The following is a 25,818-nucleotide window of genomic DNA, read 5'->3' on the forward strand; positions in this document are numbered from 1 at the left end:
GAAGGGGACGATCCAGGGAGGCCGTCCTGGGGTCACTGTTCTGGAAAGGGAACAGGGACTCACAGAGCCCACAGGGAGCAGGGAAGGCTCCGGTGAGGGACCCTGAGCCAGGGCCTACAGGAGCAGGGAGCCGAAGAGGAGGCCCGGCGGGGTGGATGATCAGGGTGATGGACGGGGCATTTGGACTCTCAGTGGGAAAATCCTGGGGGGCCAGCGCACTGGTAAGAGTAAGAAATGTGGGTAGAGCCCAGGAGGGCGAGAAGGGCCTTTTGTTTAGGTAATTTGGGACGGTTGTTCAAGCTGGCGTCATTTGGGGAGTCTGGGCACCCCGGACAGGGCTTGGACTTTAGGTGACTGGCCGGAGGGCTGAGCCACGGAGGACCCGAGGAGAGGCAGATGGGCTGCAGAGGCACAGGGGTTGAGGACTGCTTGCAAGGCCGCCTCCAGGCACCCGGGGGCACTATGACAGGAAACCCAAGTTATTACGAGTCAAACTACGCTTGTCCACACAGAAACATTTGACCCATGTAATTACCCCACTATCGTGAAACCGATCATAGAATCATAGAATCATAGAATATCAGGGTTGGAAGGGACCCCAGAAGGTCATCTAGTCCAACCCCCTGCTCGAAGCAGGACCAATTCCCAGTTAAATCATCCCAGCCAGGGCTTTGTCAAGCCTGACCTTAAAAACCTCTAAGGAAGGAGATTCTACCACCTCCCTAGGTAACGCATTCCAGTGTTTCACCACCCTCTTAGTGAAAAAGTTTTTCCTAATATCCAATCTAAACCTCCCCCACTGCAACTCGATGTGCCTGTTATAGCGGTAAAACTCCCCGTGTGGACACTCGGATTCTGGACTAAGAGCGACTGTTTTCAGTTATTCTTAAACCTCTTTCAAAACAATAAACAGAACTGAGAAAAGGCGAGCCTGCCCAAAAAGGAGTGTCTGCGCGGGGCCTTACAGCCGTAGAAACTCGAGCTCTTTCAATTCACAGCTTAGCTCAGAGCACCTTAACTTTCCCATGTAGACAAGTTTCCAGAAGGGAGTGCGTCACTCTTCACACTCTGGTCCTCCCTTTCCTGTCATGCAGGGAAATAGTTCATAATGTTGACATTTACATCATCATCATCCTCATCATTGGCCGCCTGAGTTAACGCCGCACTGAGACACATGAGCTGTCTACACCGCTCAGAGCTGTTGTGTCAGGCTCCCTGCAGACTCAGGCAAGCATTGCTGCATTGCTTTGCACTCTGGTCACGTTTGGAAGGTTTTGTTTGCAACCTGCAATTGTGTGTGTGCATTTAAGGTTGAATTTTGAACTGGGATGATCCCACAGTGTGGACTGCTGCTGGCAGCTAACCCCAATGGCTCAATAACTGGAGGGCAGTTTTAACAACACAGCGTTCTATTTAAAAACCCCAGGATTTTTAAGTCAATCATGATTTTGGAGTTTGACTCATGAGCCCAAAGGCTGGGGGCTGGCAGTGCTGTGGACAGCATGGGCCCTGGGGACGGAAAATGGAGCACAGCTCCTGGCCAGCCTGGGGAGCGAGGTTGTGCAGAGACAGGGAATCGCACTCGCTCTGCAGCCTCTTGCCCCGTGCCCAAAGGGCCTCTGAGCTGGACGTTCAGCCAGGATGCTGCGGCGCTCCGAGCGCAGGGCGGTCTCTGCAGGTGGGTGGGTTATGACCGGGTTCAGAAATCCCCGTGCCCCAGTCTTCCGGGCGTGATGCAGCCTGACCCCTTTCAGACCTGGCTGCTCAGGCAGGTCTAGACGGTCCCTCAGTTTCTGCCTCAGACTTGGATATTTCAGTAGCAAAGTGGTTGGGAGTTGGGGTAACAGGGACACCCAGGGACTCCCAGACCAGAGCACCAGGCTGAGCTGAGTCCAGGCTGATAGCGGGTGCCTCTGGACAGAGCGATGGGCAGTGAGCAAAGGAGTATCGGGGGCTCACCGTGTCAGTCTGTATCCACAAAAACAACGAGGAGTAAGTGGCACTTTAAAGACTAACCCGATTTATTTGGGCAGAAGCTTTCATGGGTAAAAAACCCACTTCTTCAGATGCATGGAGTGAAAATTACAGATACAGGCAAAGTTATACTGGCACATGAAGAGAAGGGAGATACCTTACAAGGGGAGAACCAGGGCTGACAAGGCCAGTTCAGTCAGGGGGGATGTGGTCCACTCCCAATAGCTGATGAGGAGGTGTCAATACCAAGAGAGGGAAAGTTGCTTTTGTAGTGAGCCAGCCACTCCCAGTCCCTGGTCAAGCCCAAATTAATGGTTGTAAGTTTGCAGATGAATTGTAGCTCTGCAGTTTCTCTTTGAAGTGTGTTTCTGAAGTTTTTTTGTTGAAGGATGGCTACTTTTAAATCTGTTATTGAGTGTCCAGGGAGCAAAGGAGCGACCCAGGGGGATGAACCTGCCAAGGGGTGTCCCAGGAAGGGCCTGGCTAACGGGAGAGAATCCGGCACCTCCCGGGGAATCCAGGGAGGGGCAGGTGGGAGTCACGGCTCAGCAACAGCTTCACCCCAAGGGCCAAGAGCGGTAAAAACACCAGAGACTCATTTGCCTCCCGCGCGAGAGCTTTACTGGGAAAGGAACTAAACTGCAGCATGGGGGGGTGGGACAGCGAGTCTGGGGGGGTCACCGGAGAGCGAGGGGGAGTTGGAGACAGAGACGGGTGATTCTGCAGCCCAGCAAACAGCCCTGAGGCCGGGCGACACGCTCTCGAGAGAGCCCAGGACAGTCCCGGATGGGGGGCCAGGAGCCCTGGGGCTGCAGAGTGTGGTCACGGTGCTGCTGGGATCACTGGTCACAGGTCGTTCCTCAATGATTCACCCACATTCTGCACCTTGATCCGAGTGAAAACGTTTGTACCGACCCTGCGGGGAAGCACAGAGCCTGGGTCACTGGCCCAGCACGGGCCTGCACTCGGGGCTGCCCCATACACTAGAGGGGAGAAAGAGGCAGGGGCAGAAGGTGCATGAGCCTGAGGAGAGAAGCCCAAAGAGGGACACCCCATCCCCAGGGCACCTAGTCTGGGTGCTGAGCACCGCTGTCTGGGGAACGCCCCTCGTCCAGGCTTCATCTCACGGGGCCCCCAGCAGCTCCATGCAGGGGCTGGCAGACAATTAATATGGGCGTTACCTCAGGGGGGCACCCAGCCGCCCAGCCCAGGGAGGCAGCATGGCTGTGGGCACCCCGCACTGGCAGGGCCTCAGAGCCACCCAGCAGTACCCGGGGTGGGGGGGGCAGGGGCTCCGCAGGCTGCACATCCCCATGGTGCTCAGCAGGGCCATTGAGGGCAGGGGCCCTTCAGCAGCCACTCGCTCAAATCTCCCCTTGGTGCCCCCGGGAGGTGCCCCCAGCCCCCCTGTAGCCTCCCGCCTGGCTGCTGACACACTGGGTGCCAGCCTGTGCTCTGAGGAGGGCTGGGCACAAACAGGTCACCAGGCAGGAGCTCCCTTGCCGCAGGGAGGGGCACGAAGTAGCACCAGAGGCCTGGGCCCCCTCCCCAGGGGTCAGTCCTGGGGCCGCTGCTACTCAATGTTTTCATGTAGGACTTGGACAATGGCATGGCGAGGGGGCTTATACAATGTGGGGGTGACACCAGGCTGGGAGGGGCTGGCAGCACTTGGGGGCAGGATTAAAATCCAGAGCGACCTTGAGAATTTGAACAATTGGTCTGAGGTCACCTGGATGAAATTCAAAGAAGACAAGTGCAAAGTACTTCAGCCAGGAGCGAAAAATCCTATGCACAGCTACAAAGTGGGGATCATCTAGCTAGGAGGGAGCACTGCTGAAACCAGCTGTGGGGTGTCGTGGATCACAAACTGAACATGAGCCCACAGCGTGATGCAGCTGGGGAAAAGGCTGATCGAATCGAGGGCTGTGTTAACAGGAGCGTTATATGTACAAGAGGGGAGGTGATTGTCCTCTCCTCACGCTGGGGAGGCCTCAGCTGGAGGCCTGGGCCAGGTCTGGGTGCTGCGCTTTAGGAAAGATGTGGAGAAATTGGAGAGGGGCCAGAGGAGAGCAAGAAAAACGATCAAAGGTTTAGAAAATGCAACCTGAGGAAAGGGTAGAAATACTGCGCATGGTTATTCTTGAGAACAGAAGAGTGAGGGGGGACCTGATGGCCGTCTGCAGATGCTTAGGACTTCTGGGGCTTTTCTGATGGTCCTGTCACCATCTTCTCTCCTCCTCCTCCTCCTCCCTGCCAGAGTCAGGCTCACAGTGGTCAGTGCAGGAGCGTCTGGGGAAGACGTGCTGCTCCCCACTGCAGGCCATTGCCTGTCTCCTCTGGCCACGGGACTGGTCCCCACCCCATCACCTGAGTCTCCGCCACACAGGCTGTGTCCATCTCCTGGGATGGCGAAGCCAGACCACTGGAGATGATTCTCTTCCCTGGGGAATGAGGATTTTCAGTCACTCACGTGGTTGCATTCCAGTTATCATCCATGGATTTGGCCTTGTCTCGCAGGAGCCACATGGTTTGCAGAGTTTCCTTCCCATGATCATCCGTGAAGCACTGGCCCACGAAGACGGTTGTCGAGTCTGCCATGGAATCGAACAGGGGTTAGAGCGAATCTCAGAGACACTCGGCCTGAGACCCCTGGTGTCCTCTCCCGCACCTCTCACCCACAAGCACGTCCCAGGCTCCACGCCCAGCCTGGGAGGTGGGTCCAGACAGTGATCTCATTGTACGGAAGGGAAGTGACAGGCCAAGGCCCCAGTGAGTCACTGGCAGTGCCCAGGATGGACCCCAGAACTCCCTCCCCCTCCCTCTGTCTCTCGCTGTCCCCACCCTGACTCACTCGCTCCTTATCACCAGGCGGAGCAGGGGGTTGGGGTGCGGGAGGGAGTGAGAGCTCCGGCTGGGGATGAGGGGTTTGGGGTGCAGGAGGGTGCTCCAGGCTGGGATCGAGGGGTCCGGAGGGTGGGAGGGGGATCAGGGCTGGGGCAGAGGCATGGGCAGGCAGCTCTGTGCACTGCCCCGTCCACAGGCGATGCCTCTGTAGCTCCCATTGGTTGCAGATCTCGGCCAATGGGAGCTGCGGGGGCAGTGCTTGGGGCGGGGGCAGTGTGTGGAGCCCCCTGGCTGCCCCTATGCATAGGAGCCAGAAGGGGAACATGCCGGCTGCTTCCTGGGGGCCATGCGGCGCAGAGGCTAGCAGAGAGTGGTGCTGACAGGGGCTGTCAGGATCCCTTTTTGACCGGGTGTTCGTGTCGAAAACCGGACACCTGGTCACCCTAAGGAGAATGAAAAGGGATACTGACGAGCTGCCCCATTCTCTGAGCACTGAATGAAACACTGGGCTGTGCCTGCTTCATGCAGATGGGCCTAGGAGGCATGTGCATGGGGCAGAGCAGCAGGAGCGGGGAGGGAAGCTGCTGGCTGAACAGGACAAGGAGCCTGTGCCTGGCGGAGGACCATGTAAAGCCTCCAGGAAAGTTAGAGTTTGGCAGAAATGCAGCAGAAAAATGGCAAAAGTGGGAGCAAGGATCTGAGTGCGCAGTGTTGTGAGTGGTGCAGACAGTGCTGAACCAGCCATTGCGGGCCCTAAGCGGGAATATTCCCCCCCACAACACATAGTAATAATTAAAGGGGGCCCCCTTGAGCTGCTCGGGGCCCTAAGCAATTGCTCAGTCTGCTTATGCCTGGCACCGGCTCTGGGTGCAGACACAATAGATGGATGGCGGCAGACAGAGTTATTTCTTCCTGGACAGGTGAAGGAGCACGAGGGGAGGTTTCAAGTTGATGATGATGCAGATGGAGAAAACATAGAGGTCTCAAAGAGTGAGTCTGAGGCATTCTGTGCACCGCAAAGCAACTTCATGTGTGAGAAGCACAATTTTTCACCAGAAGTCAGACCGATGGGGATCAATATGTGACTGATTTAAACCTGGCAGCACAATCATGGGACTACTGAGAACCGAGCGAATTGCTCAGTGAGACCGCCTTGTGCGTGTGTTGTGTCAAACGCGGTGCGAGCGAGGCTGTCCAAACCCTTGAACATGCTGCGGACGTATAATATCGTGCAGATGAAATGATTAAAAACAACTGGGAGGGCTGGGTGAGCCAGACAGACAAGTGCCCCCATCGCACTGAGTCTGCCTTTGGCAAGCGCCTAGGCTGGAAGCCGTCCTGCTGCTAACAAAAACCTGGGATCCAGTGAAAAAAGAGCAGCCAGGGGCAATGAAGGGTTGTTCTAAATGTGGCCGTGACCATGCCATAGGAACCATCCTGCATATGGGCAAGAATGCCGAGGATGTGGCAAATGCAACCGCTTTGCCAAAACGTGCCCCTCCAGAACAGAAGTGTCCCAGGGCAAACAGCTGGTTCCCCACCCAGAGAGGAGGTGAAATGATGGCAGGGACTTTGGCACAGGAACCAAAGTTACTGAGTGTTGTGGGGGGCGGGGAGGATCACTACGTTGTGATGAGCCTTGTCAGCCACAGCAGGTTGCTGGCCATTGGGTGCATGAGATGGGGAGGCAGTGCCAGGCCAAAGGGGTGGCCTGCGACAGGCAGGGTCACGAATGGGAGGAGGAGGAGGAGGCTGCGGAAGATGGCCTGGGGTGGGCCGGGTGGGGGGCACCAGGCACTGCCCCAGGTGGAGCTGGGGGGATTTCAGCCTACCCATTGAGCACTGAGTTCCTCTCCCTGCGACCCTCCGCGCTGGTCCCCGAACAGGGCTGGCCCACAACATTTTGGTACCTGAGGTGGGGAGCTCAAATGAGGCCCCCATACCCCCTCGCATGGGCCAAAACTTTGAAAGGTCTCAATTCTGCCTTCTTCCTGTTTTACTCCTCTCAGGGTGCTGCTCTGCTACCTACCCCAGTAAAGGAGAACTCACGACTTAAAATGCCTTGTTCAAACATTTTAAGTAACACTTAACTTTCAAACGCCTGAATAGCGAAGGTAACGTTTCTTGTCTGCATAGTAAACACCGGCATTTGTATCTGTTTGAATAGCCAAAGTGGTGCTTTCTGAGCCTTCTTGGTTGCAAATATTTGAACTGCTTCCTGCTGAAGGTCCATAGTCTGGGCCAGCTCGTGCTCTGTTGAGATGGTGGCAAGGCCGACCAGCCTCTCCTGTGTCAGTGTGGCGCGTAGACATGTTTTTATTAACTTCAGCTTGGAGAAGCTGCGTTCTCCACTCACAACTGTTACAGGAAGTGTTAGACGTATACGCAGAGCAACAAAAGCATGTGGAAAGAGGGTGGCCATCTTATTTGTGCACATATATTCCAGAACAGCCTTTGGAGTTGATCCTGCTGAAATGTATCTTGAAAGGGCTTTCAGTTCATCCCCTAAATCACTCGCATCAATATCGCGCATGTCATCGTGTGTCATCAACACTGTCTCTAGTGCCCTGCATTGCTGGTGTAGGTCTTCTTCAGGTATCGTGAGGAGTTTGGGAATATCATACAACATCCCAAATCTACTGCTGTGTTCCCTGAGCTGCATGAAACGTTCTTCAACTGCCTGTATTGCACAATCTAGCACCTGGTTAAAGAATTCAACTTTGAATTGTTGTTTGGGGTCTCTTATGGGATTATCCTGTGCCTCGTAATCAAAATGTCTTCTTCTTCGGTGACTCTTGTGTTCTTGAATGGGTGGGAAAATAGCTTCAGTGTGAAGTTCTCTGCCAACTTCTGTGCACTCTTCAGAATGTTTTGAAATCCCTCATCTGACCGGTAAGACCGTAGGTATGACTTTGCTTTGTCCAGTTGTTCCATTGCTCCAGATATATCAAGGTCAACATCTTGGAGTCTCTTGCTTACAACATTTATTTCAAACAGTATGTCATGCCACAACACTAAGCCACACGGAAATTTGAAGTTAGGTATGTTTCTGGTGATTCCATTTCCCTCTGCCACTGTTCTCCCACGAACAGTTCCTGTCACAGCATTATCCTCCATAATGGCAACTATGGCATCATCTATCTTCCCAATTTGGTGTTTGAGAGGCTTTATCGCCTCCACTCGACTTTCCCATTGTTTGGCACTCAGTGGTTTCAGTGTCAGAGAGGATGTTCCCAGATGTTGCTTCAAAATTTGCCATCGATGAGTTGATGCAGAGAAAGATCCATCGATGCTTTGAATTACATTAAAAAATTCAGCAGCCTCACTAGAAGTTGCTGATGCTGCATCACTGACCACCATTGTCTTTGGGGACATGAAGTTTTTCACTTGCTGTGGCCCGTGCAGTACAAGGAAGTCCTTCAGGCTACCGCTCAGGGGGGTCCACAGTCCTGGATCCTCTAGACTTAAGGAACTAAACTCAGCAGCAGCCGTTTCTTGCGTCTCCACCACACTCTTCTCTGATCTACACTTTTCTTCAGGAATGTGCATGGCTACATCCATTTGAGATGGAGATACGGATGCTGCAGTAGCTGCCAGGTCACCTGCACTCTGACTGACTGGAAGATCAGGCCTCTCCTCACCACTCACATCCTCCCTGGGGCCGGAAGGCTCATCGTGAACATTTGTGTCTACGTATCTCAGGAGAGCTCCTTCCCGCTTAGATAGAAAAGCTTCCTTTGCTTGCTTTCTTTTTCTGAATGCTGCCCCAGAGGGGCGTTTTCTTCTTTCACTCATGGCTGCTGTTCTGGGCCAGCTACAGTGGCTCTCAACACTCAGTTGAAGGGGACAAATAAGCAGGCTGGTAGCAGGGCCTGAGTGAGGGAAGATGTCAGCGTCTTAAGGGCCTAACTGGCTCCTACTCCTTCAGTTGACGGCCTGTTCTCCTCAAGTGGGTTCAGGGACGCCGGAGGACACAGGAAGCTCCCCGAGAAGCTGGGGTTAATCAGTCCAGGCTCCTGGGGTGCTAGAGAGGTACATAAGAGGCTCCTCCTCCTCTCTCTGCCTGCAGCTCCTGCTGCTTTCTGTGATTCCCTCTCACCTTTCTCCTGCCTGCCTCTTATGTCTCTTGTGCCCTCCTTCCTCCAGCCCAGCACTCCCCCCTCTCTGGGCATCTCGAGCAGAGAGAATCCGCAGCAGACACAATTTTCTACACTCTGGGTCCTAGTGGTGCCCCCCACAGTCTGGCGCCTCAGTTCGCCTCATGGTAAGGCCAGCCCTGTCCCCAAAGCCACTGGAGCACGTACCTGAGAAGCTCCATTTGACGGTGAACCCGAAGGTTGGCTGCTCCAGGTTGTCGACATGCTGGGATCCGTTCAGGGGCGACACGAGGATCGGCTTTTCTGTGGCTGACACCGCTGTGAGGTACAACCCAGAGAACTGCCCGGCCCCGTTCACGGCAGAGATGGTCATGTTAGAGCCCAGGTCGTTCTGCCAGTCTCCAGTCAGGATGCACTGAAAGAGGGGGGTGCAGTCAGCGGGAAGGGGATGGTGGAGTCAGGAGGGTCAGACCCCAGCTGAGGCTGTGACCCCGAGAGCCCTAAACGCAGGACACAGACCCCACAAAGCAGAGGACGACCAGTGACCAAGGGGGTCTGTGCTCTGACTCCTGGCCATTGAGGGGAACCCCCTGCCCAATAAAAATAAAACCCTCCCAACCATAGCACCCGGCCTCCCTCTGCCGCTGGGCGGGGGCTCTGCCTTCTCTCTCCGAACCCGGGGGTACGGAGGAGGCGTCCCCCTTCCTCTCTCCACCCCACCGTCCCCTCCCCACACACAACGAGGGAAGCGTCTCTGAGGCAGGGGAGACAGCAGCCGTCCGTCCCCCGGAGCCGCAGGGCCCCGAGGGGCCCGAGAGAGGTGGCAGGTTCCCTGCCACTGGCGCGTCTCCCGGTCCCCCGGAGCAGGTCTGCCCTGGGACTGCTGGGCACGAGGACGGGACGGGTGCAGCGCAACGTCGTCCGGGACGTGCTGTCTCCGGCCCCGCCCGGGGGTGCTCTGGGTGCCGCCTGGCCTCTCCTACGCCCACGGCACGGGGAGGGATCCGCAGCCGAGCTGCCCCTGCCAAGGCTGCTCAGAAAGCCCAGTCCCCAGAGTGACTCTGGCCTGGGACGTTTCGGACCCGAGAAGGCGAATGCCCAGGCAAAGCAGCAGTGAAATCCGCCCGGTTCCAGCCCCCAGCGGCTCAGGGAGACAGGGACCCGCGAGCTGGGGGCTGAGACCCGGGTGCTCTCGAAGGACAAAAGGGGTTTCCGATTTGAGGGAGCCGCTCAGTCGTGTTTGATCTCTGCTGACGGGGTAACGCGGGGCTTTGAGAATCTGAGCCTGCGGCTTCCAGCCCGTTGCACTGAACGTCCTGCTTGGCGGCTCCGGCAGGGAGCGGCTCCAGGCCCCCCGCGGGTTGCTCGAGCTTGGTGAGCTGGAGCCTGGGGCCCTGGCGGGGCTCCCTGGCTTGGCACCGTCACCACCTCAGGGCGTTTCTTGTCCGGTCCCCGAGAAGTCTCCTCACCGGGACACAACCTGCCTGGCTGAGTGGGGCGTGCGGCGCTCAGCCCGCAGGTCGCTGTGCCCGACGGGGCTGCGTTGCCTCCAGAGCGGGATCCCGGCGTGGGGAAAGGCCCCCCGCCTGCCCTCACCTCCACGGGTCATTGCAGCGCCTGACCCATCGCCCATCGCTCCCCTCCGGCTCTCACTGCTCCCTGCCCCGGCCGGAGACCCCCAGAGCCAGCGCCCGGCCCCCTCGGCCCTCGCCCTGCCCCGGCCGGAGACCCCCAGAGCCAGCGCCCGGCCCCCTCGGGCCCTCGCCCCGCCACGCCCCAGAGCCAGCGCCCGGCCCCCTCGGGCCCTCGCCCTGACACGCCCCAGAGCCAGTGCCCGGCCCCCTCGGCCCCTCGCCCTGCCCCGGCCGGAGACCCCCAGAGCCAGCGCCCGGCCCCCTCGGCCCCTCGCCCTGCCCCGGCCGGAGACACCCCAGAGCCAGCGCCCGGCCCCCTCGGCCCCTCACCCTGCCCCGGCCGGAGACACCCCAGAGCCAGCACCCGGCCCCCTCGGCCCCTCACCCTGACACGCCCCAGAGCCAGCGCCCGGCCCCCTCGGGCCCTCGCCCTGACACGCCCCAGAGCTAGCGCCCGGCCCCCTTGGGCCCTCGCCCTGCCTCGGCCGGAGACACCCCAGAGCCAGCGCCCAGCCCCCTCGGACCCTCGCCCTGTGTAGTACCTTTCTCTCTGAAGAGGCAACAACGGTCACCAGAAACAGGGCAAGGACCAGAGAGAAACCCGTTTTCCCCATTGTTACTGTGAGTGGAGGCTGCCCACAGGTGCCAGAGGAATCTCCTTCCAGGGACTCGTGTCTGGGACTCCCACTCAGGCCCCTATTTATAACCCTAGACACAGGCGGGGCTGGGATGGGTGCTGGTTATTTACTGATTAGCAGTTCCAAGAAATAGAGATTTTTGCTTAAATTTAATTTCTGAGGAAAAGAAAGAGAAAGTGAAAAGGGCCGTGTGACCCAAGCAGTGTTGTGCAACTTCTGACCGAACCCGAGGCCAGGACTGTGGCTCTCTGGAAACCCCTGATGCCCAGAGCATCGGTTGAGTCCGTGTGAAGCGATGGAGCCAGGCCCAGGCCTGGCTGAGAGCACTTTGGTGCAGAGGCTCATCAGGTTCGCTCCTCGCTGGGCCCTGAGGCCCAGGAACGGTGGAGTCCAAAGGTTCTGCGGCTGTTGCAATGAGACAATTGACCGGCGAAGGCGGCAGTAACGGCCCCCCTGGGGGACCCAAGAGCTGCTGGTTCCTCCCCACGGGGTGGCTCTGCACGGCTCTGGAGAATATGTACGAACAGCAGCGCAGGGAAATGGGCCCCCATTTCCGGGTGGTTTCTGTGAACACACAGCACCTTGCAACGGCAAAGGCTGCCAGCGACACGACGCTAAAGGGCCAGCAAACGTGACTCATGGATGAGGAATCAGGACGGCAACTAGTCACCCTCAGGAACGGGGCGAGTGAGGAGAGAGCACGTGGGCAGCCGCAACAGCAGGATGAGAGGGCAAGAGCAGGACAGAGCAGTGCCAAGCGCTGTGGGGACAGAGCTGGGGCCGGGCTGAGGGGCAGAAATGCCGACAGGGGAGGGGTCAGCTGGAGAAGCACAGGAGGCCGTGGCCTGCAGGGGGAAGGAGGGGACCCAGGGGGGTGGGCAGGCACAGGAGGGATCCGCAGGACGGGGAGGGATGGGGCCACCAACCCAAAACCAAAACCAGCTCTGACGAGATGCTGGGTCCCTTTAAATGGGAGCATTTAAACCAGTTTCTGTCACTGATTTTCTTTAACTCAGATAGAATCATAGAAGTTTAGGGTTGGAAGAGACCTCAGGACATCATCTAGTCCAACCCCCTGCTCAAAGCAGGACCAATCCCCAATTAAATCATCCCAGCCAAGTATTTGTCAAGCCGGGCCTTAAAAACCTCTAAGGAAGGAGATTGCACCACCTCCCTAGGTAACCCATTCCAGTACTTCACCACCCTCCTAGTGAAAAAGTTTTTCCTAATATCCAACCTAAACCTCCCCCCTGCAACTTGAGACCATTACTCCTTGTTCTGTCATCTGCCACCACTGAGAACAGCCGCGCTCCAACCTCTTTGGAACCCCCTGTGACGAAGTGGGACTGTTCTTAATGGTTCCTCTGAATAGTGTGGGGGTGCCTCAGTTTCCCCTAGGCAGTTCTTAAGTCTCTAGGGGTGGGGTAAGGGTGTATGATCAATGCAGAGCCCTAGAGGGCAGGTGTGTGCAGTGGTCTGGACACAGAGAATGGCCGACACCCTGTTTCCTGGCAACTGATGGCCTGGGCCCCTCCCGCCTGCAAGGTGAGAGCTAAAGGGGTTAGAGAACAAAGGAATCCCGTGACCTCCTGGCCCGGGAAAGGGACAAAGCCCAGAGGAGGAGGGGCTGGAGGGAGTTTCAGTTGGGGGCTGGCTGGGACATGGAGTGAAGGGCAGATGTGGTTGTCTGGCTCACTGCCCCCCAAAATGGACCCAGCTGAGGGGTCCTGTTCTCTGCACCTACAAGCTCTGTGTTAGACCATGTTCCTGTCGTCTAATAAACCTCTGTTTTACTGGCTGGCTGAGAGTCCCGTCTGACTGCGGAGTTGGGGGGCAGGACCCTCTGGCTTCCCCAGGACCCCACCTGAGCGGACTCGCTGTGGGAAGCGCACGGAGGGGCAGAGGATGCTGAATGCTCCGGGGTCAGACCCAGGAAGGTGGAAGCCGGGTGAGCTGTGTGTCCTGCAGACAGGCTGCTCACAGAGAGGAGACTTCCCCAGAGTCCTGCCTGGCTTCGTGGGGAGCAGTTCCAGAGCATCGCCCAGGGACTCCGTGACAGAGGTTGCTACAGAACTTTTACTGGCCCGGGGTCTTGCAGTATTGCCGATCCTGTGACCCCTGTCAGAGGGTGGGGAAGGCCCGGGACAAGGGGAAAGCGCCTTTGAGACCTTTGCCCATCATAGAGGAGCCTTTCCAGAAGGTGGCTATGGACATCGTGGGGCCTCTCAGCAAGACGACCCGGTCGGGGAAGAAATACATTCTGGGGGTGGTAGATTTCGCCACCCGCTACCCCGAGGCAGTGCCCTTAGCTTCCATTGAAGCAGACACCGTGGCCGATGCGCTCCTGACCATTTTCAGCCGAGTGGGGTTCCCCAAGGAAGTCTTGACAGACCAAGGCTCTAACTTCATGTCGGCCCCGCTCCGGTGCTTGTGGGAGAAATGTGGGGTCCGGCACGACTGGGCCTCAGCTTATCACCCCCAGTCCAATGGGCTGGTGGAGAGGTTTAACGGGACGCTAAAGATGATGCTGAAAACCTTTATGAACCAGCACCCGCAGGATTGGGACAAGTACTTACCTCACCTGCTGTTCGCGTACAGGGAGGTGCCCCAGGAGTCTACCGGATTTTCGCCTTTCGAACTGTTATATGGAAGGAGGGTGAGGGGCCCCCTAGACCTGATGAGAGACGAGTGGGAGGGGAAGGCCACTCCCGATGGAGAGTCAGTGGTGGAGTATGTCCTGATCTTCCGAGAGAGACTGGCTGAACTCATGGGCCTGGCCAGGGAGAATCTGGCCAGAGCCCAGAGGAAGCAGAAGGTCTGGTATGACCGCACGGCGCGGGCCCGTGCCTACGCCACCGGGGATCAGGTGATGGTTCTCATCCCTGTGAGAAAGAACAAACTACAGGCCGCCTGGGAGGGCCCTTTCAAGGTCGTCAAGCAGCTCAGTGAGGTAAACTATGTGGTGGAGCTGTCGAACCGGGCGCACCACCGCCGGGTGTACCATGTGAATATGATGAAGCCATATTATGCCAGGGGGAATGTGGTGTTGGCCGTGTGTGGACATTGGGAGGAGCAGGGAGACTCTTTAGTAGATCTATTCCCTGGGACCAGAGCTGGTTCCCCCCTGGAAACAATTCCCCTCTCGGAGTGAACAGCCCGGGAGTGGGGGTTCTCAGAGCAGAGCAGGGTCAGGCTGGCTCCCAGAGTCAAGGATTGGAGTGACCTAGCAGATCACCGGTCCAGATAACACCAGGGGAACATCACAACCTCTTCTATTGACACCTCAATCTGGGACATTCCTCAGATTTGTCACCTGAAAAGAATGGCTCAGGTGTGGGAATCTCCCTCCCATCTGCTGCAGTGAAGACTGCTGTGAAGGCTGATGCAAAGAATTCATTTAGCGTCTCTGCAATGGCCTTGTCTTTCTGGCCTAAACACAGTTGTTGTGATCAAGTTTTGGCCCTTGTAAGCCACAGGGAGGCCAGATTCCAGAGGAAATCTGAGACGGGTGCAGCTTTGTAGACCTGTCATCTGCCTACGGCATGGTCTAGATTAAAGGCTTGATGCTGAAGCTCGCAAGGATCACTCGCTGCCACAAAACACTATGTCTGCTATGGATGATGCTGAGCAGTAGGCAGCTATGTGTCCACTTGGGCAACAAAGTCAGTTCACCCCAGTTCCTCAACAATGGGCTGCCACAAGGCTCAGTACTCACGCCGACAATTTTCAATATCACACGAGCAACATGCCTCCAACGAAGTCGCGCAAAGTTGCATATGTGGATGATCTCGCCCTGGCAATGCAAGTAGCCACCTTCAACGACCTCAAGTCCACCTTGAATGGGGACCTAAACACCAGGGAGGAATATTTCTGGAAAGGGAAGCTCAAGGCAAATCCTCACAAAACCACAGCACTGCATTCCATCTTGATAACAGGAACACTGAGCACACCCTGAAAGTGACCTTCTGCGGCTACACTGCGGAACATGACCCCATGCCGACCTATCCTGCAGGGAAGCTGGATCACACACTAACCTTCCACAACCATCTGAAGAAGGTAGCTGCCAAGATGAAGACAAGGGTCAACCTGGTCCAGAAACTGGCTAGCACAAGCTGGGGACCATCAGCATCAGTATTACGGACATCAGCAAGGGCCTTTGTCGACTCCATAGCTGAGTATTGGGCACCAGCATTGACCAGAAGTAGCTGCACTCAACTTGTTGATGTCCAGCTGAAGTTGACCCCAACGCCTTGGCTGCTGGTGCTGTCACACATGGCTCCCCCATCCATTCGCTGCGATGCTGCAACCCTTCGGGAATTCCAGAGGATCGTGGAAAACGAATGTTTTCCCATCCACCAGGACCTTAGCAACGTCCCACACCATCGCTTGAAGTCACGTGAGCCCTTTTGGACCCTCGCATTTAGCCTTCAACAATGCACCTTCAACCCTGATGAAGCTTGGAAAGCCGAATGGAGTCACAAGAAGTCACAAATAAACACCTTGTAAAAAACCGGATGCAGATGATTCCTGGCTTCAATCTCCCACAAAGCTCATGGGAACCCTAATCTGTATCTGCACAAACCATGGCGGATGTGGATACTTGCTGCACAAATGGAAAAGTAAAGACTCTCCAGTGTGTGACTGGCCACCCAGAACAGACCAGGACCATATAACGACTCAATGCCCGATTCACAAATATGAAGAAGGCCTCAGGCAGTTATCTCGCTTACCCATCTGAATGTAGAGTATTGTTGTTGCTCTACGTTTCTATCAGCCATACAGAGAAGAAGAAGGGTTCCTTTGGCACCCCCATTGTCCAGGGGCCCCACTGATTGTCTGGCAGGCTTCCTGCTGCTGGTGTATTTAGCACAGGTTTGATGTTAGTTTTTGAGTCTTTGGCTTGTTGCTCTTCTAGGCCTGTCTAATTACACGTTTGCACTTGACTTGCCGGAGCGGATGCTCCTTTCTGTTGTTCCCACTCGGATTTGACCCTCCCATTTTGAAAGGGAACCTTTTGCCCCACCTGCCTCTTTTACTCTGTTGTTAGCCACCGTGGCATTTTTTCTTTGGTCCCCTTTACTATTTTTTTTATTTCAGGTGTACATTTGATTTGAGCCTCTATTATGGGGCTTAAATAGCTTCCAGGCAGCTTGCCGGCATTTCACTCTTGGGATGATTCCTTTTCATTTCTGTTTCACTAGCCTCCTCCTTTTTGTGTAGTTCCCCTTTCTGAAGTTAAATGCTCCTGTGCTGAGGTTCTTTGGTATCCCCCCGCCCCGGCCCAATGATGTTACATTTAATTATATTACGGTCGCTATGACCGAGTGGTTCAGCTCTGTGCACATGTTGGGCCAGGTCCTGTGCACCACTTAGGACTAAATCAAGAATTGCCTCTGCCCTTGTGGGATCCAGGACTGGCTGCTCCCCATGGGGGTGGAGCAGGTCCTGCTCCCCAAAGGCCTCCCTCCCCCTTTGGATTATTGGCCCAGTGTGTTAATGTGGGCCTGCCCCAGGGACTGACCCTTCCATCCTCTGCACCAGGGCCAGCCAGCCCCATGCGCCGTGTGCTATTCAAATCCCAGGAGATGAGGTCAGGTCCCGCTTCAAGGCCTCTCCCTTCCTGCTCAATGGCGGGGGGCAAGGTTCCCAACTGCTCCAGTCAGATCCAAGCTACAGTGGGATTTTAGTCAGGGGTGGGTGGGAACACGTGACTTTGAATCTCCAGAGCTTTAATCCACAGGTTTTGCCCGTCCCTTTCCCCGTGCCAGGTTCCTCTGGAGCCTTACACGTCCCGTGGAGAACAACACAGAACTGAGCCCTGTTTTTCCAGTGAAAAATGTTTATTTGGCTTCTGGTGCCTAGATCTCAAGGTGGGTGGCGCCGGATGCTGGAGAGAAACGAAACCCAGGGCTGAGAGCGCTGGACAGGAACCTCCCAAGCGAGCGAAGGGCCGTTTAGCCGGGAAGGGCGTCTCCTAGGGGCTGTACACCGGCTGCTGCATTCTGTACCCCGGCCACGGGCAGGGAGCAAAGGAGCGACCCAGGGGGATGAACCTGCCAAGGGGTGTCCCAGGAAGGGCCTGGCTAACGGGAGAGAATCCGGCACCTCCCGGGGAATCCAGGGAGGGGCAGGTGGGAGTCACGGCTCAGCAACAGCTTCACCCCAAGGGCCAAGAGCGGTAAAAACACCAGAGACTCATTTGCCTCCCGCGCAAGAGCTTTACTGGGAAAGGAACTAAACTGCAGCATGGGGGGGTGGGACAGCGAGTCTGGGGGGGTCACCGGAGAGCGAGGGGGAGGTGGAGACAGAGACGGGCGATTCTGCAGCCCAGCAAACAGGGTCACCAGGCACCGTCGCTCCTCACGGATTCGCCCATGTTCCGTCACTTGATCCGGGTGAAAATGTTTGTGCCGACCCTGCGGGGAAGTGCAGAATTCATAGATTCGCAGAGTGACAGTCAGAAGTAAGGCTACAATTCTGTCAGGGAGGTCACAGATTCTGTGACTTTCCGTGACCTCCAGGACTTCTTCTGGAGCAGGGATGGAGCCGGACAAATTCCCATCAGAAATAAGGCCCAAATGTTTAACCCTTGGAACAAGAGGCCAGGGCAGTGCTGGGTTCTCCAGCTGTCAGCACCGGGGTCTCTGGAGTGGCGGCTGGGGTGTGGGGAGGCACCAAAACAGCTGACCGGCAGCCAACCTTGGGGCCTCTGGGCAGTGGTCTCCAGCCTGCTGGAGCAGCGGCTGGGGTTGGGTCAGCCCCTGTGGGGCCCCTGCGGCAGGAGCAGCTGAAAGCCCTGGCAGGCTCTGTTTGTTTCTTTGTTTGTTGCAGGCTTCCATGAATTTTTGTTCATTGCCCGCAACCAGTCCCTGACTTTTACTAAAAATCCCTGGGACAGAATCTTACCCTTAGTCAGAAGGGACCATCAGCTCATCCAGGCTAAGCTCCTGTGTAGCACAGGTCAGCCACAATGCCCCCCGCCCCCCGCCCTGAGCCCAGTACCTCGTGAATGGCTGAAGCATCTTCCAGAAAAGCAGCCGGGTTTGAACTGAAGCCCGTGAAGAGCTGGAGAACCCAGCACTGCCCTGGCCTCTTGCTCCAAGGGTTAAACATTTGGGCCTTATTTCTGATGGGAATTTGTCCGGCTTCAGCTTCCAGCCATTGGTTCTTGTCCTGCCTTTCCCTGCTAGACTGAGCAGCCCGTCAGCGCCTGATATTTTCCCTCTGTGGTTTGTTCTCACCTGTTATTTGCCCAGCACAGACCATGCACTCGGTGCTGCCCGATACGGGGGGAGGAGGGGGCGGAAGGGGCACAAAGTGCAACAGCCTCAGAAGGAGAAAAGACCAAAGAAGGACACCCCCTCCCAGGCCACCCGCCTGAGCACCGCTGCCTGGGGAAACGCCTCCTCCAGGCTCCACCTCGGGGGGGCACCCAGCCGCCCAGCCCAGGGAGGCAGCGTGGCTGTGGGCACCCCGCACTGGCAGGGCCTCAGAGCCACCCAGCAGCACCCGGGGGGGGGGGGCAGGGGCTCCGCAGGCTGCACATCCCCGTGGTGCTCAGCAGGGCCATTGGGGGCAGGGGCCCTCCAGCAACCACTGGCTCAAATCTCCCCTTGGTGCCCCCCGGGAGGTGCCCCCAGGGCAGGCAGCCCCCTCCCCCACTCCCCGTGGGCCTCTCCACAAGGCGGGCAGGGCCGTGGGGCACTAGCAGCCCCGGGAGGGAAAAGGTTCAGCAGTGGCAGGCATGTTTGGCTGTGTCATGGGGTAACTAGGCCTTTGCTGGGGCCCAGCCCAGGGTAACAGCAGGGAATGGCTTTGCCAGGGCTGCCCGAAGCCTCATTATCCATACTCTCCCAGTTCTTCCAGGTGCCCCAGCCGCCTGCACCCCCGGAGATGGTTCTGTTCCCAGGGGCTGCTTCCCAGTGACAAGCTGCCCCAGCCCACTCTCTGTTTCCCCATTAGTCTCTCACAGGCCTGGGGGGACTTGGCTCTGGCCGCCGGGATCACAGCCCTGAGGTGTGACAGGGCTCAGGGAACTCTGCAGCCTTGGGGAATAAACCTGCCTTCGGTTCACACCACTTCATCCTCCCCCAGCGAGACACTGGAGGGCGAAGGGTCCCCATGGGTTTGTGACTCTGGGCTGAGAGCCATGCCCTGTCCCCGCAGGCTGGTTTTCCTACATCTCCAGCGCTAGGAGCCCTTGGACCAGAGCCGGGATCCCAGCCCTGCCCTTGGCAGAGAGACGGGGCCAGTCCCCGCTCCAGTCCTTCGCCCCTGGGCAGTCGGTGCCCAGTCACCCACCTGGTCGCTTTCCAGTCGGCGCCGGGGGAGCTGACCTCCTCACGCAGCAGCCACATGGTCTTCAGAGTTTCCTTCCCTTTATCATCCATGAAGCACTGGCCCACGAAGACGGTCATTGAGTCTGCAGGGGAACCCGACAGGAGTGAAAGTCAGCGAGGCCCCCGAGAAACAGAGCCCAGGGAAGGAGGCGGAGTTGCTTAAAGCACGACTGGAGTGGACGGAACCGCTACAGAACAGGAGAAAGAGTCAGGCATCGGTGGAGCTGGCAGCAGCACCGAGAGTTAAGGGTGCCCAAAGTTTTCCATTAGAAGACCCTGTTCTCAGTTGGTTATAACTTGCCTCATTTCAACAGTTCAGCTGAAGTTTCCCATGCCAGACATCTGCCTCAGGCTGCTGAGGTTTGGGGTTCTTTTACTTCTTAACATAATATGGTTCAGCCATTTCCAAGAACAAGGTTGGGGGAAAATACGTTAATTTTGCCATGTTAAAAAATTCATACCACCTTCTCACTGGGAAGTTTGAATGCCCCATGCTTGAGCTGGGACTCAACACTTGGCAGTGGGGGAGACTGGCCTTTGGCCAGCCCCAAGTTGGGCAAGTTACAAGTCCCTGAAAAGTCTCCCTTCACACATGCTCCGTAGACACTTGCTAGAGTTTGTCAGCTAAGTGCCCCCAAGATTCCCTGAGCGTGGGGCTGAGCGGGACTTTCCCTGCAATTGCCTCTTTGGTCCTGGGCCCCAGCACTGAGAGCGAGAACTTGCCTTTCCTGTGCGCTCACTGGCCCCCTGTTTTCCCCAGGCCGGGCAGAGGGATAGAGGGCGCAGCCTGTCTGCAGTGCAGAGGGGTGAAGAGATGCAGGACAGGGGGCAGAGTTGGCTGGAGGGGGCAGAGGGGTCAGGAGGGCAGATGAGGATGGGGCAGGGTGAGGAAAGGGTGGGATAGGAAGCGGGGGATAGGGGCCGGGGAGGGGCAGAAGGGAATGGGGAAGACTAATGGGATGGGGCTGGAGGCAGGTGCTGAATGGAAGTTCCTGCTTCAGGTTCTCCTGCTTCTCCTCCCTCCCTCCCCCCACCCCCCATGAGCCTTAAGGCTCCATCCCCACCCCTCAGTCTGCTCTGGATGGCTCCAGTTTGCACGCCCTCCTCCAGGCTCCCCCGCCACCCCTGTGTCTCACAGCCCCCGCGTCTGCAGGGGGACATGCTCCTGCTGCCCCCACCCTCTGTCCGCTGCTTCGGAGCCCCCCAGGAGGCGGTTCCCAGTAATGGTTCCCAGCGCGTCTGCTGAGCAAGGCCTCGCACCCAGCCTGGGGAGGCCGACAAGTGCCCTGTGCGCACGGGATGGCTGAGCGCTGAGCCAGGGGCTGGGTCTGTACAGCGCCTAGCGCCACAGGGACCTTGGCACTACCTAATACAGACAGTGACTAACAGTTCACAGCAACACCGGTGCTGGGACGTGCACAGCTCTGGCAGCAGCCCCAGCAGGCTGCCGTGGACAAGCCAGGGAGGAGACAAAGCAGCTCGCAGTGTTCCCCAGGGCCTCTCGTCCCCAGAGCACTTGAAGCCTCGCACCCAGCTGGGGAGGTGGGTCCCCCAAGGGTCCCCGTAGGCAGGTGGAGAGGTGATGGGGAAGCTGCCCAAGAGCCCTCGGCAAGTCCCAGGCAGAGCCGAGGATGGACCCCAGGAGCTCTGACTACATGGCCTTGGAGACACAGCCCAGGGTGAGCAATGGGCCCTCCACCATGGGTCTGAGGCCAGGCCCCAGCCCTTTGGTTTGAGGTTGGTACATTTGTATCTTGTTTCCAGTCTGTTCAGTTCTGGCTCAGAGCCCCTGGCACTGGCCAAAGCTGAGCGTTAAGGGGCTGGAAGAGCAGAGGACGGTGCAGAGACTGGGCGGGGAAGTGTTTCAGCTTGGTTAGCACTGAATTCCCCTCCGTTCCCCTCCACCCCGGGCACTGAACCCTCGGGCCACGTACTTGAGAACGTCCAGCTCACGGTGAAGCCAAAGGTCGGCTGCTTCCTCTGGTTCGTGGGCTTCTGGGACCCCTTCAGGGGTGACACCCGGATGTGTTTGTCGGTGGCCGTCACTGCTGTGTGGTACAAACCGGTGAATCCCCCATCGGTGTTCACGGCAGAGATGGTCATGTTAGAGCCCAGCTCATTCTTCCACAGTCCAGACAGGACGCACTGAAAGAGAGACACGGTCAGCAGGATGGGTCCCTCCCCTGCAGCGCTGCAGGGCCCAATGCTCCCCTAGGCCATGCCCCTGAGAGCGCCGAACACGGGAGCCAGACCCACAAACAAGGAGAGGGACAGAGCATGGGTCTGTGATCGGATTCTCTGCCCCAAACCTGCAGGGAATGGCTGGCTCTGGGGTCAGATCCCTTCCTGTGCTGTGTTTTTCTCCTTGCACACTGTCTCCGGCTGTTCCCATTACCCACAGGAACACTCAGCCCCTCTCCAAAGCCTGCTCAGCTGATGGCTTCAGTGAGATCTCATGGCAGCGAGGGCCATGTCTTTAACTACAAGCTCACACGCTAGTTTCCCACAGGACCCATCTCATTCAGTGCTCGGTACAGATCTGCTCTGGGGCTGACCTGGGGCTGTGCAGGGAACCAGCCGTGGTCCGTAGGACCCCTGCCTCATTTGTTGCAGAAGCTGGAAGGTGCGAGTGACTGAGGCAGGGGACTGCAGGAAGAGAGAGGATGGTGTCATGGTGGAAGCTGAATGCTGCCCTGGAGATGAGATTCTGTCCCAGCCTCTGCCACATGGGTCTCAGGTGATGCTGGGCAAGTCACCTACACCAGCCCGGTGCGCTCATTTTCTGGGCGCCTGACTCAAGACGATGGGGCTGAGATTTGCAGAAGCGCGAGGCGCTCACCCCTGCAGTCAGTGGGAGCTGGGCTTTGAGCGAGGATAGTGCTGTCAAACGCCAAGTTCACTGACAAACCAGACCCTCGGCCTCACAAATAGGACATCCAAAATGAGCCAACACTTGTGACAGATCTGGCCTTGACCTTGGCATCTCCGTTCCCCACCTGTAAAATGGGGACACTTCATACCATGGATTTTAGGGGCAGAAGGGCCCTGCAGATCACGAGCGTCCCTCCTGGCTGTGCTGCAGCAGAGCTCTGAGGACGACGCCCAGTCTTGACTTTAAAACTCCACCACGTCCCTAGGTCAGGCATTCCCAAGGTTAATTCCCCTCCGTTAAAATTTTACACCTGATTTCTAGTCTTGTTCTGCCTTTGGCTGCTAGATCAAGTTGCTGGCTGGTTCTGAAATCTCTGCCCAGCGTATGGATTTCTGCTCCATGTTCCAGTCACCGCTAAGCCGTCTCTGTGAGAAACTAAATAGCTCGAGTCGCTTTCTCTCACCATAAGGCAGATGTTCTAGGCAAAGCATTCTCCTCGCTCATTTCAGAGCCCTTCCCAAGGATTTCCAGGAACAGAAACTCATGAATATTTGTAACCCACTAAAATACTCCAGGAAGAGCTACTTCGAGAAACCCAGGAGGACATGAGCAGCTCGGTGTTCTGTGCAGGCTTTAAACAGTGTGCAGTAAATGAGGCCCAGGGCCACACCGGAATAACGAGCATAAAAGCAAATATGGCATAACAAGGCATCCAATGAGCCTGTGTGCACCGACTGGGCAGGGGCCGGGCTGTGACTGTGGAATTAGAGACTGTAGCATGGAGCGGATGAATTCAGGTTGTCTGGGCAACCTGGTATTTCCTAACTTTTGAGTGCTTGACTTTTTCTTACCAGTCTCTTAACATTGTTTTTTTTGGTATGTTCTATAAATCCCTGGGAAGCCCTTCCAAGGAGCCCGTGTTCCGTTTTGGCCTCCCCACTTCAAACCAGACACTGCGGGAGTCGAGGGGTTCGCAAAGGGGTGACAAGGATGGGTAGAGATGGAGCGGGGGAGACAGAGAGGTGACAAATAAGAGCTAACATGACAGAGGGACACATGATAGTGACTAGGACAAAGGAGGTTCCTTAGTGCTGCTGCTCATTCTCATAACACAGGAACATTACATAAAACTGAAAGGCAGCAAATTTAAAACTGATCCAAAGGAAATACTTTCTCATACTCTGCACAATCTGTGGAACTCTCTGCCACATGATTTCATCAAGGCCACAAGCTTAGCAGTGTCCAGAAAAGGCTCAGATGTTTCTATGGTGAATGAAACCAGACTGAAATAGAACAGTAACGATTAAAACACATACAAGTTTTGGGAGGGCTCTGACCCCTCCTGCTTCTGGGCAGGAGTGCACCCCTGACTGCTGGGGTCAGGCGGAAGCTCTTCTGGGGCACTTTAATCCGGTTACTGCCTCCTCCATGCTTCCACACACCTTCCTCTGAAGAAGCTGGTATTGACTAGGTTTGGCGATGGGAAACTGAGTTAATTGGCCCCATGGAGGAATCCAGGCTGGGAATTCCCGCATGCCCAATTCACCCTGCTCTACCCTCGCACAGGCCCAGCCACAGGATCCTGGTGCCAAACACCCTGAAGGTGACCAGTAGCCAGAAAAGGGGGTGTCATGCTATCAAATCGAAGGGAGTCTTGTGTCCCAGTGCTGAAGATTGGGAGCTTTGCAGAGCCGAGCCTGCTGCATCTGGCCCCCTCACACTGTGCGTCTGCTTACCCAGCTGTGTCTGCTGGCTGTGACACGGCTCCCCCAGCTTGCTCTGGGTTTTAGGGCACCCCAAGCACCGCACTGCCCATTGTCACACATTCACGGGGGGCATTTCCTGCCCCGCCCCTTTGCCCACCCACTGCGACATTCTGCTCCCGGCTCCATCATCTGCCGGGCACCCCGGGAGTTCTTTCCCGTCACAATAAAACAACAAACCCCGGAGCCATTCCTGTCCCTGCCCTTTGCGGGAGGGGGAATCTCCCCACTGGGACGTGCAGCGGCTCAGTCCAAACGCTGCTGCAAGAGATGATGCTGCTTTCCCTTGAGAGTAAAATCGCGGCAGGGGGGAAAGTCCCTACCCCCCTCTTGCCTCCGCAAGACTCATTTCAGTGTCTGACCCCATTGCTCCTCGCCCCAGGTTGTCACGCCATCCTGCCCCAAGCAAGAGCCCCCTGCCCCGGCCAGAGCCAGCGCCCAGCCCCCTCGGCCCCTCGCCCTGCCCCACCTGAGACGTCCCAGAGCCAGCGCCCAGCCCCCTCGGCCCCTCGCCCTGCCCCATACCTTTCTCGCTGAGGAGACCCCGAGGGTCACCAGAGCCAGGGCGAGGAGCAGGGAGAAGGCGACTTTCCCCATCATCTCTGGGAGTGGAAGGCACCTGCAGACACCAGGTGAGTCTCCCTCCAGGGACTCATGCCTGGGGCTCCCAGTCAGGCTCCTATTTATAGCTCCAGCGACCTCACTCGTTGGCAGTGCCAGGTATTGAGCAAGTGCTGGCTTTTGCAAGTTGTTTTTCCTGCAGTGGGACCTGAAGTTCCCAGAAGCGTTTGCCAGTGACCGGCCATGTGACGCCTGCCCTGCTGGGCTGCTGGTGGGAAGCGTTTGGCCGCTCGCTGGATGGGCCCCTGTGTGCCAGGTGGGGCCAGGGGGGCTGATGTGAGCGCAGCACGCAGTGGGCGGTGCTGGCCTGAGGACCCCGGCTGGGCTATACAGAGCGTGGAGCTCTAGGGGCAGGAGGGCCCCAGGGGGGAGCTCCTGGCCTGGGGGCAGCAGGCTCCATGGGGCAGGGGAGGTTCAGTTTGAGGGATGCTCTCACTTGGCACCACACAGAGGTCCCTGGCTCCGGGCACAAGAAACTCTGGGAATCCCGGCAGGTTGGAGGGAGGGTCTCTGTCCTGCAGCTTTGGGCTCCTTTGAACTTTCAGCTCCAAGTCAGACTGGGCCCAAACCCTGTGACCCAAATGCCGGGAGCCCAAGTCTCCCAACCTGAGCCCCCTGCACCCCAAGTCTCCCACCTGAGCCTCCTGCAGCCTGAGTCCCAAACCTGAGCCCCCCCCAGCCTAAGCCCCCCACGCCCCGGTTTCTCTTGTCTCCAGTCCTGCCATGGGCAGCAGGCTGCTCGGAAGGGCCCTTGCCAGGCCCTGGCGGCCTTTCTGCCCTGGCTCTGGGAGGCGCCAGCCTGTATTTGCCCCCTTGTTGTTTGAGGGGCTGCAGCTGCTGTTACTGTCAAGCCGAAGGTCAGGGCGACCCCCAGGGATGGGCGCTGGCCCTGCTGCCTTGCGGGGCTGGGGTTGGCCCTGCCTCTGGAGGCTGTGGATTTGTGCTGGAAATGGCCCACCTTGATTATCATACACTTTAGATAAGCTATTACCAGCAGGAGAGGGGGGGGGGGGGGAGGTATTTTTTCATGCTTTGT

At 57.2% G+C, this 25,818-nt stretch overlaps 2 protein-coding genes across 2 annotated transcripts; both read right to left on the minus strand.

The window, feature by feature from the left end:
- Positions 1-2,000: 2,000 nt before the first annotated feature.
- LOC142068371 (avidin-like) lies at positions 2,001-11,236 on the minus strand. Its single transcript, XM_075128301.1, has 4 exons — positions 11,092-11,236; positions 9,123-9,330; positions 4,445-4,565; positions 2,001-2,890 (listed from the first exon to the last, which is right to left on the minus strand). Exons 1-4 carry the CDS (start codon positions 11,161-11,163, stop codon positions 2,821-2,823), a joined length of 471 nt encoding a protein of 156 aa, XP_074984402.1. The 5' UTR covers positions 11,164-11,236; the 3' UTR covers positions 2,001-2,820.
- Positions 11,237-17,008: 5,772 nt separating this feature from the next.
- Positions 17,009-24,845, minus strand: LOC142068345 (avidin-like). The gene is made up of 4 exons (XM_048834713.2): positions 24,687-24,845; positions 21,461-21,671; positions 19,489-19,609; positions 17,009-17,603 (listed from the first exon to the last, which is right to left on the minus strand). The coding sequence occupies exons 1-4, from the start codon at positions 24,759-24,761 to the stop codon at positions 17,570-17,572; spliced, it is 441 nt and encodes a 146-aa protein (XP_048690670.1). The 5' UTR covers positions 24,762-24,845; the 3' UTR covers positions 17,009-17,569.
- Between the last annotated feature and the right edge of the window lie 973 nt (positions 24,846-25,818).

The sequence above is a fragment of the Caretta caretta genome, chromosome 5 (assembly GCF_965140235.1).
Source record: "Caretta caretta isolate rCarCar2 chromosome 5, rCarCar1.hap1, whole genome shotgun sequence".
In the NCBI taxonomy this organism is placed as follows: domain Eukaryota; kingdom Metazoa; phylum Chordata; order Testudines; family Cheloniidae; genus Caretta; species Caretta caretta.

Bases quoted from the DNA above. Each gene is read 5' to 3' on its own strand.
- LOC142068371 (XM_075128301.1), bottom strand. From the start codon at position 11,163: ATGGGGAAAACGGGTTTCTCTCTGGTCCTTGCCCTGTTTCTGGTGACC. The intron at 9,331-11,091 runs GTACTACACAGG...CCCCTCTTTCAG, and splicing joins TTGCCTCTTCAGAGAGAAAG to TGCATCCTGACTGGAGACTG. The intron at 2,891-4,444 runs GTGAGTGACTGA...GCTTCCCCGCAG, and splicing joins GATAACTGGAATGCAACCAC to GGTCGGTACAAACGTTTTCA.
- LOC142068345 (XM_048834713.2), bottom strand. From the start codon at position 24,761: ATGATGGGGAAAGTCGCCTTCTCCCTGCTCCTCGCCCTGGCTCTGGTG. The intron at 19,610-21,460 runs GTACGTGGCCCG...GTTCCCCTGCAG, and splicing joins CGTGAGCTGGACGTTCTCAA to ACTCAATGACCGTCTTCGTG. The intron at 17,604-19,488 runs GTGGGTGACTGG...ACTTCCCCGCAG, and splicing joins GCCGACTGGAAAGCGACCAG to GGTCGGCACAAACATTTTCA.